Here is a 9099-nt window from a genome sequence, read left to right as displayed (position 1 = left end):
CCCCCCCCGCCTCCAGTGCCCCCGTCTCCTCCCCCTCCCACGCCTCCGCAGCCGCTGCTGACGCCAGCTGGAGCTGGGGGTGGAATATTTAACGTGGCTGGAGAATGGCAGCCCCTCTTCTTGTCCCCCGTGGGAGACGCCCGGGGCAATGCCAGGGCTGGGGGTGACCTTTTGGGTTGGACTCTGGTTCCTCGTGTTAAACACAAACAGCCCGGCGGGTGGGAGCGGGAGGATCCGGGCTCCTGCTCCACACAGGGAGCGTGGTTGCTGCCTCGGTTTCCCCATGTGCAAGTAGATCCGCCCTGCTGAGAAAAATCAAAGGTTCACCAGAGCTGGGGGTGCAGGGAGTCCTGTCCCAGGGGACCCCCAGCACCGGGAGCCTTTGCCAACAGCGAGGGTCCCTTGAGGTGCCCATTTTCTACAGCGAGGAGGACACGAGTGGGGAGGGCTGCCTTGCCACCCCAGCCCAGCCCTGGGACCATCAGCTCCCAACCTCAGGGAAGGCTTTACCCCCTGCTTGAACGGATGAGCTGCTCTCAGACCCGTTACTGGCTAAACTGGGACACACCGGCCTGTGCCAAAAGCCTTTTGTGCATGTAACAAGCAGAGGAGCTTTCAGTCCAAGGCAGGCACGGGGCGGGGGGTGTCCATAAACGGGCCATGCTGTGCTAACCCAGCCCCCCAAGGCACCAGTTACACCGGGAGACCCCCACGGGCTATGGCCTCCTTCTCAAAAAGTGAGCAAGAGCCACCTCCCCAGCCATTTGTACCCCACGCCTGCAACCCCATGCAGTGGCTGGGGGATCCCTGTGCCCCCCAACACTCATTTAAGCCACTCGCCTGCCCCCCTGCCTCCTCCTCTCCACTCCCCAAGGGCTTTGCCTTAGCGGGCAGCCTCAAGAGACCGAGCTCTGCTCAGCAAACTGCTCTTCTCCCTCTGCAACAGGGACCGGAGCAGAGCTGAAAAGCACCGGGCCAGTGCTCGGTGGCTCCCACTTGCCTGCCCCAGCTGGTCATGGCCACCCCAAAGGGCTCAGCTCTGCCCCGCCATCAGGAGCCACATCCCGGCCAGCATCCGCAGAGACGGGGAGTAGCTCCCCCAGCTCGGCCAGGGAGGATGCGATGGCACGGAGAGGATAAACACTTATCCAAGAGCAGGGGCCGGTGCGTGCCCGCCCGGGGAACAGAACTACCCGACGTCTCTCGATGGGTAGCGCTCAGCCACAAGACTCTTTCCTTCCTGTGCAGATACGCACCTACACTCACACGTACATGCGCACACACTTGCATAGGAGCGCCCATGCAAAGAACTCAACTACTGAACCCAGCGGCTTCCCACAGCTTCGCCATCACGCTTTGAAACGCTGCTAAATTTACTTATGCAACTGCCCCGAGAGAGGTCGGAGGAGTTAAGCACCCAGCTCCCGCCGACGTGCTGCTCGTCTAACAGTAAAATCCCACCCCAGCTCCCGGGGCTGGTTTTGTTTCTGTAGGTGCAAACGCTGTGAACCCCGACATTTCTCCCACCCTTGTTCAAGACCCTTCTTGCAGCAACACGCCTGGGTGAGGGAGCAGAGCACAGCCCGGCTCGCACAACCCGGGAGGAGTTTGGAGAGGGCATGGCCACCGTGGCTTTAACACGTTATTGCTCAGACCTGCAAGACCCTGGATTTCTTCTGCACTGAACAAACAGAATCTCTGCTGCTGGCTTGGAGCAAACCTGAGCCAGTTTTTGGCAGCAACAGGGGATGAAACGAGCTCTCCCTGGCCTCGAGGCAGGTGGAAAGTTATCCAGAGTTGAGCTTCGTCATGCAACGGCGCAGCCCGACCCGCCGCCATCCCGACCCGCCGCTGAAGGCGGGTGGAAAAACAGCAAGGGGCGAATCTCCCTTCCCCTCTGAAATGTCACCCTGGGCAAAGCCACCGCAGAGATGCCGTCCCCAGCATCCCCGCAGTCTCTGTACGAGGGTCTGCAGCTCCCCATCCCTCCCTGCACAAACTCTCTAGGAAATTGCCGTTAAAATTAGGGTCTCTGTGGCCACAGCATCGTCGCTGGCGATAAAGATCTCACAAGATGAGTGCTGCACGTGTTCACGCCGGGGCTTTCGGGGCTGGCAGCATGCCTGGGCTGGGCTCAGGACCCAAAGGCAAGGGGATGCTGTGAGGGGAGCACAGCAGCCCTCCTCGAGGATTAGCAAGGGGAATTAGGCTCTGGGATTTTCCTTAATTCCTTCAGATATTTCTACAGTTTTAAGTAGGTGAGCGTGGCTTGCAGGGCACCCATGCAATGAGTTTCTGGGGAGCAGCTGAAGGCTCTCGGCTGCAAAGGCAGCGGCTGAGCAGGAGGAGCCCCCCTCCTGCAGCATCTCCTCCAGACCCCTGCGAACAAAACTCTTAATTTGGGGACAAAACACGTCCTCCCTGCCAAGCCCAGCACCTTCCCTGCAGTCCATCCCGGGGGAAGCCCGATAAGGTAGAGTAGAGGAAAAGAGGTTTCTTTGCAGCGTTTCACAACTCATCTCGCAGACTGGCAGCAGCTGCCAAGTCCTGACGCAACATCTCCCCGTATTTTGCATGTTTGTAGCTCAGGTTTTTCCTCTGCGTTGCAGCCCCTTGCTCCAACCAGCATTTCCAACCCCGAAGAACCACAGTAAGATGTTTACACAGCAACAAAAAAAGGTGTCACACCATTTGCAAAGGGAAGAAAAAAAACCAAACAACTCAATAATTATTGTTGAAGCCAAGGTGCAACCTGGCGGATTCAACCAGACCCCGTCCCGGAGGCAGACAAAAAGGTTTTTAAAGCTGTGATGGTTTTGGTGAAGGGCTGAACGCAGGAGCCCTCTGCAAAGCTGCTAATGGGGTGGGGGAGAGGGGAAAGCAGAGATTTTAAAAGCGCTGTGTTATTTCTGGCCAGGCCACTGAGGAGTTTTAGTTTAAAAATGGTCCGTCTCTACCTACCAACCTGCTGGCTGAACAGGAAGCAGAAACGCGGGGGCTCTGACAAGCGAGAAAATATAAACCGAGTTTGGGCTGTTAGTTGGCCATAAAAAAGCATAAGAAACTGAAAACAACTAAAAATTACATTTCTGCTCATTTTCACCTAGAAAATATATTTGAGCACTAACTCCCCCCACCTTCTTTTTTTTTTTTTTAAAGGCAGATGAGGAAGAGGCAGAAAACTTCACCGAAACCAGCATGGAGGCGACAGCAAGGTCTTATCTTAATATTTAAGAATTTACCCCTGGAAACCCAAGGGGGATGCAAAGCATCCCTGGACCCGCTCTGCCCCTGGCAGCCCACCCGCCAGCCCCACGCCGGGGCCATCCGAGTTCTCCCTTCGCCCAGGAACTCACTTTGAGCTGAGATTTGGAGACCTTGCCGCTCTTCTCCACGTCCAGGGCAGTGAAGGCGTACCAGATGGATTTCAGCAGCTCCGCTCGCAGGTCCATGGCTACAAGCAGCGATGGCAGAGGCGGCTCTGTCGAGGCCGAGGATCCGGTTCCAGGAAACCGCCTGCCTCGACAGCCTTGGGCGGCGGGGGACGCACGAAGCAGGAGCGCCATCTGCTTGGGCGCACCCCCGAGAAGCCCACGGGCCACATCTCAGCCCCACGGTCCCCTGGGCTGCAGGTCTTTCCCCCTCCCCACTCACCCACGGACAGATCTCCCACACTCAAGAGAAGCACAATCCAGGGCTGACGGAGCACAGAGGGGGCAGGGATTTGTAACCCGTTGATGGCTCAGCCTAGAGATCAAAAGCTTTCTTAGCATTCGCGTTCTGCGGAGAGAAATCCCCTCCCTGACTCAAAAAAAGCAGCTTCCTCTTCTGGGATTTAAATGAAGAGCTTTCCCCTCGCAGCGGGAGCGCGAGCTCTGCCTTTTGGAAAGGTTCCAGCCCTGCTTGTTTTGGGACACCAAGGAAGGCGAGCAGAGATCTAACCCACTGCAGCCCTCCTGGGTTATGCCTGTTCCTTGCCACAGAAACCTCTTCCTCTGCAGACTCCTTGGGTACATTCAAAAAATAAAAGACCTGATTGCTGGGAGCCTGTGCTGGTGTTAGGTTTACGGCTGGACTCGATCTTAAAGGCCTTTTCCAACCTCAATGATTCTGTGGTGCTCTCCACGCTGGCTTTGGCCACAAACCGCCCAGGGCAGAGGTACGCAGCGGAGGGGCTGAGGTTGCTCCTGCTGGGTTGAGGAAGCCAGCTCAGAGGGTTGTAGGATGCATCCACAGACACATTTTCTTGTATTGACACTATTCCCTAAATCCAGGCTTGCAGGAGTACTTGGAAGAGTCGAGGCCTGATCCGAGATTCAAGAGACAGCTCTTAGCCCCTCTGAGACACACGCTGGGGGCTTAGAGGCTACAACTTATCTTGCTCACAGCCCACCTCAGCACTCTTTTTGGACAATCACTGTTTTTCGGTCAATTCAATAAATCTCCTGAACTTCCTTAATCCTTACATCTGCCAACCAGTAACACCCACCCCACCACTGCCAGCCACTGGCCCCAGGGACTGAAAGAGAGAAAGGTGCTTCTTTTTAAAAAGAAAATTTTTAATTTGTTTTTTTTTTTTCAACTCAGTATTTACATCCAAGTCTAGCTCAGCCCCCGACAAGTGCCGGTTGGCTTCGTGGAGGAGCATTTTGCTCTGATCCACAGCGCTGAGTCTGCCAAGAAAGTTTGCTCAAGAGTAGAGCGCAATAAAGAGATGGGAGAATTGCTGTCAGAGCCAGGCTGGGTGCTCGCTCCAGCGTCAGGAACCGGTCACCACCCCAGACACCCAGCCCAGGACAGCCTGGGCTTGCTTTGATGGGGCTTTATTGCTTCTGTGCATATGCTGCCCACCTGCCCCTTACCTGGAGGAGTGGGCAGGAAAGGTGAGCTGTTGGACTATTCCTAGATGGAGAGGCATTTCCTGCCCTCTCCCAAAATATTTTGCACTCCCAGAGACTGCCAAAATCTCTGTGGCTCCCCCTCTACTGCAGAAGACTGGCAGGTCTTGGAAGTCTTAGCCATGAAGAGATAAATACTAGAAGACACAATCTGCCATCTCCTCCAGTCAGAGGGAGTCAGTGCCCAAGGCAAGGAGTGGGAAAGTTGCTGCTCAGAGCCCAGAAAAACAGCAGAGCCTCCAGGAGAAGGCAGCAACCAAGTATCTTTGACATCCCTCCTTGGAGAGAAGAGCCCTTCCAACAGGGTCGCTCCGGTAGCCCAACGCTGCCGGTATCAGCCCTCTCCGCCTGCGTGGTGCACACGCTGGCCGCTGGTCTCAGACACCTTCCCTCGCCCCTGGTATCGCACCTCTTTCGCGCACCAGCTGGCCCGGTTCCGGCAGCTCCCGATGCCCCCGTGGAGAACAGGCCGGGGCTGCCAGCTCTTCCTGCCCGGGAGGCTCTGCAGGGTCTCAGCACCCATTCTCAGACCTGGCTGCGTCAACCGTTACAGGTTCCTGCTGGATTGCTGCTGCGGCCATGCTGATGGCTTCCTCCAGGCTCTGCTGTTCTTCTAACTAATGGAGACAAGAGAGAGAGAACACTGTCCTCCCAAAAGCGGGCTCGGGAGGGGTGGGCTCACCCAGGGCAGCCCCCAGCAGGACAGAGGTGCAAGGGATCGGCAGTGGGTGTCACAGGCATGAAGCAGACGGGCAAAGCAGAGAGAGAGACATGGCTGTGATGCCAAAAGGCTGTTTACAAAGGAGCATTCTGCAATCCAAGGAGCATTTCCCTGCTCTCCCTCTATACACAGGACATCTGGGAATTAAGGAGTAAGTACCCTGGGCAAGAGGCGATGCAGCAGAGCAAGAGGGTAAGTGCTGGAGCCAGCGGGTGGAGGTGGGAATGAAGGGGAACGTGGCAGGAGCTGTGCGGTACCTGCACTGCGATGTGGGTGCCGTTGGCGGTAGCCAGCAATGCCACCTGCTGATGATGGAGGGACATAATGGCCGATTCTTCAGACGTGACTGCCCCAGAAGCGACGATGGTAACCTAGGAAAAGTAAAGATAAAACACAATCATGTTTTAGAAGAAAATGCAGTTCCCTTCTAGCAGGCTGTTTCTCTGCAGGGAAAAGGGAAGGTCCCAGTCTTTTTGTCTGTACCGGCTGCATCTCGGTGCCATCAGCATTGGCCGCAGTCACGGGGTGGGTGTCGTCATCACCTGCCACCTCTTCCTCGGGCACGGCAAGGGCACCGCTCTGCGTCACCATGCTGATCGCACTGCCCAGGGCCTGCAGGTCTTCCTGTGACAAACTGACCTGGGCGGGATAACAGCAGATGCTCTCAGCCAGGACGGCTTCTCAGGAAGCCTTACGCAACTCCTGAGTTTAGCAACACAAATGTCTTGGTAAGGATGAAATATTCTCCCCTCCTCTGCATGCAAGACCTAGGGCACAGAGAACTCCAAGGACTTTGCCCGGGATCACGGACAGAACCAATGGAGAACTCACAGACCTCAGGTTTCCAGCCCTCCCCTTTCTATCACACCTCCCTTTCCCATTTAGCATCTGCTCTCCAGGCTTTGAAGGGACAGCTTGTGCATCGCTGCAGCAGGGAGGGTCTTGGACTAAGAGGAAACAAGTGTTACTTGTGGCAGCTGTTTCCTTTGCCCCGTGCCACAGAAGGGAGTTTTTCCCAGTCAGCACATAGGCAGTTGTTAGAGGGAAGTACCAGAAAAGCCCTGCCGTATACAAACAATGAAACAACAATCTGCAAATCCAGCCTGTGTCAGCAGAAATTGAGAGCTGCTTCTCCACAGTAGTCTGGAAGGCAAGGGCTGCCAGGCGCTGTACGCAAGCCTGGTGTTTACCTGCAAGACCCCGTCCAGCAAGAAGGTGAGTTGGGGACCAGAGGCCCATTCTTTACCCTCCACATTAAAGACTGCAGGAGTGGGGTAAGGCTCTAAGGAGGGAGCCCTCATGACAGACAGAGCCCATGAAGCCCCAGGGTCTGATTTATGCTGGAAAAAAAAGCCTTAAAGAGAACATCAAGGCTGGGCAGAGGCAGAATCTCTCTCAGATAACTGCTGTCCCCGACATGCTGGAGGCTGTCAGTGTCCATACCTGTTCTGTCCCATCCTGAGAGATAAGTGAGACCTGCGTAGGCATACCAGCTTCATCTTCCTCTTCCTCTTCCTCCATCTCTGACAGGAAAGCAATATGCTGGCTCTTCAGGGGGGAGCCTCTATCAGCAGCAGCAGCTGAGTCAGGGAAGGGGAAGAGCAAAAGGGGTGTGAGAAGCACTAAGCAGAGCACGAAATCACACGCCTGACCCCAGGACCTGCCTGTGACCTGAAGGGCCAGCACAGAAGAGCACAAGATCGTGATGATGACAGCCCAGTGCCAGCCTGGGAAGAAGGGTCTTTACCTCTCCCTGTACTACAGAATGGGCAGGAGTCGGTTCCCAGCCCGTGATACACAGTGAGGACCATGGGGAGCCCTTTTCTCTTGTCTGTGACACAGATCTGGGTTTGATGGAGGAGGCAGGAGGCCACAGCACAGACCTGGGTCTGAGAGAGGGCAGCGGCTGCAGGCTTTTGCTGTCATCTCTCCTCTTGGCCACACGGCCTGATGCAAGCCTGCAGCAGGTGACGGGGGAGTGGATGCTCACCCTCCAGCTGCTGCTGTTCGTAGAGGGCCTGTTCGCTCTCCTCCGTGGCCTCCAGCTCGCCGTGGCTGCTGCGCTTGTGCATGGCCAGCGTGGAGGTCTGGCGGTAAGTCTTCCCACAACTGTTGCAGGTGTAGGGCTTGCAGTGCGTGTGGACTACGTGGTGCTTGTAGAGGCTGGAGTACTCGGTGAAGCGCTTTCCACAGCCTGGCACAGTGCACACGTACGGCTTCTCTCCTAGGGCAGAGGACGTAGAGCAAAGCTTAACCCACTCACTCTCCTCATGCACTAGGAAGGGATTCCCCACAAAGAGATAATAGTGGGAGACAGACTGGTGGAATAATGATCAGCCCAATAAAGCAATTCCTACTTCCTTTAACACCCTGGCTACCCCCAGATCTACTCCTGCAATGCCTGGCTGGAAACATCCATTTCAGTCCCACAGATTTCCCTGCTGCCACACGCCGTCAGTGCAGGCAGCTAAGTCGGCAAGAGCTGTCTGCATTTCACCCTCTCCTCCTCTTACCTGTGTGGATTCTCATGTGGTTCTTGTAATTGGTGGCACTGGTGAAGCCCCTTCCACAGTTGGGCTCTGGACACATGTACGGCCGCTCGCCTGTGTGTGTTCGGATGTGAACCTTGCGGATGTTGGATGTGGTAAAAGAGCGGCCACAGCCCACAAAGGGGCACTTGAAGGGACGCTCACCTGCATTGACAGAATAACGTGGATGAGAGTCCTGCTATGATGCAGCTGCCTGGAATGCCCTGGACACCTTCACTCCTCTGCACTATTACAACAACAAGACCTCAGATTAGACCCAACTGCTGGCACATTTCCTCTAGTAACACTGGCACCCCTACCCCTTTTGCTCTGCTGTTCATAACTGAGTCGAGAATCTACTTCTACTCTTCTAGTACTGAGTCAAGTACTACTTCTACTGCCCATCTACTTCTGTCTGAAGACAACTTCAGTTCTGCCTTCCTTCACCCAGCATACAAAAAGGCATGCCCTGGACAAAGGCTGAAGCAGTGCTTTATCTTGGAGACTCTTTCAATGGGCAGCTCAGTTCTCCTCCTGTACTGCTCACCCGTGTGTGTCCGAATGTGTTTTTGTAGATCCCCAGAGGTTTTGAAGGCTTTGCTACACATGTCTTCTGGACACTTGTACGGTTTCTCACCAGTATGTGTTCTCACGTGGCTCTTCAGCCCGTATCCTGTCCAGGAAAGAACCCACAATTAATTTTATAATGAGAAGCAAATAATATGGCAAGCTGTGTTCCACCTCTCAGATCATGCGTTTCTGAATGTATGTCCTCTGTCTGCAAAGCTGAAGGGGAAGAAACATCCAAACGGCCTCACCACACCACTGACAACTCAGCTTCTTCCTCTAACTCCTTTAATCTGTCCATAATCAAGCAAGTCCCGGGCAGTCTCCCATACTGCAATTCCTTCTCAGAAAGCTTTAAAAGTTATGCTCACTGTGCTCTGCTGGA

The 9099-nt window shown here is 55.1% G+C and overlaps 2 protein-coding genes across 3 annotated transcripts in view; both read right to left on the bottom strand.

The window, feature by feature from the left end:
- The window catches only part of DEF6 (differentially expressed in FDCP 6 homolog (mouse)), a 12387-nt gene extending 8890 nt beyond the window's left edge, over positions 1 to 3497 (bottom strand). The window contains exon 1 of the mRNA XM_009699270.1: positions 3357 to 3497. Within this exon, the coding sequence (XP_009697572.1) occupies positions 3357 to 3452 (96 nt within the window). The 5' untranslated portion in view covers positions 3453 to 3497. The remainder of the gene's footprint in view (positions 1 to 3356) is intronic.
- A 1913-nt stretch (positions 3498 to 5410) lies between these two features.
- Positions 5411 to 9099, bottom strand: part of ZNF76 (zinc finger protein 76) — an 8641-nt gene continuing 4952 nt past the window's right edge. The window contains exons 7-13 of one of the 2 annotated variants that reach the window (XM_009699268.1): positions 8695 to 8820; positions 8133 to 8312; positions 7610 to 7843; positions 7063 to 7199; positions 6103 to 6258; positions 5877 to 5990; positions 5411 to 5515 (exon numbers count right to left, since the gene is read on the bottom strand). In XM_009699268.1, coding sequence (XP_009697570.1) covers positions 5411 to 5515; positions 5877 to 5990; positions 6103 to 6258; positions 7063 to 7199; positions 7610 to 7843; positions 8133 to 8312; positions 8695 to 8820 — 1052 coding nt within the window. The remainder of the gene's footprint in view (positions 5516 to 5876; positions 5991 to 6102; positions 6259 to 7062; positions 7200 to 7609; positions 7844 to 8132; positions 8313 to 8694; positions 8821 to 9099) is intronic. The other variant, XM_009699269.1, reaches the window with a different exon arrangement.

The sequence above is a fragment of the Cariama cristata genome, unplaced genomic scaffold (assembly GCF_000690535.1).
Source record: "Cariama cristata isolate BGI_N322 unplaced genomic scaffold, ASM69053v1 scaffold32454, whole genome shotgun sequence".
Lineage (NCBI taxonomy): Eukaryota > Metazoa > Chordata > Aves > Cariamiformes > Cariamidae > Cariama > Cariama cristata.
Note: the sequence above shows the minus strand (reverse complement) of the source record. Positions and strands in the feature narration are given on the sequence as shown.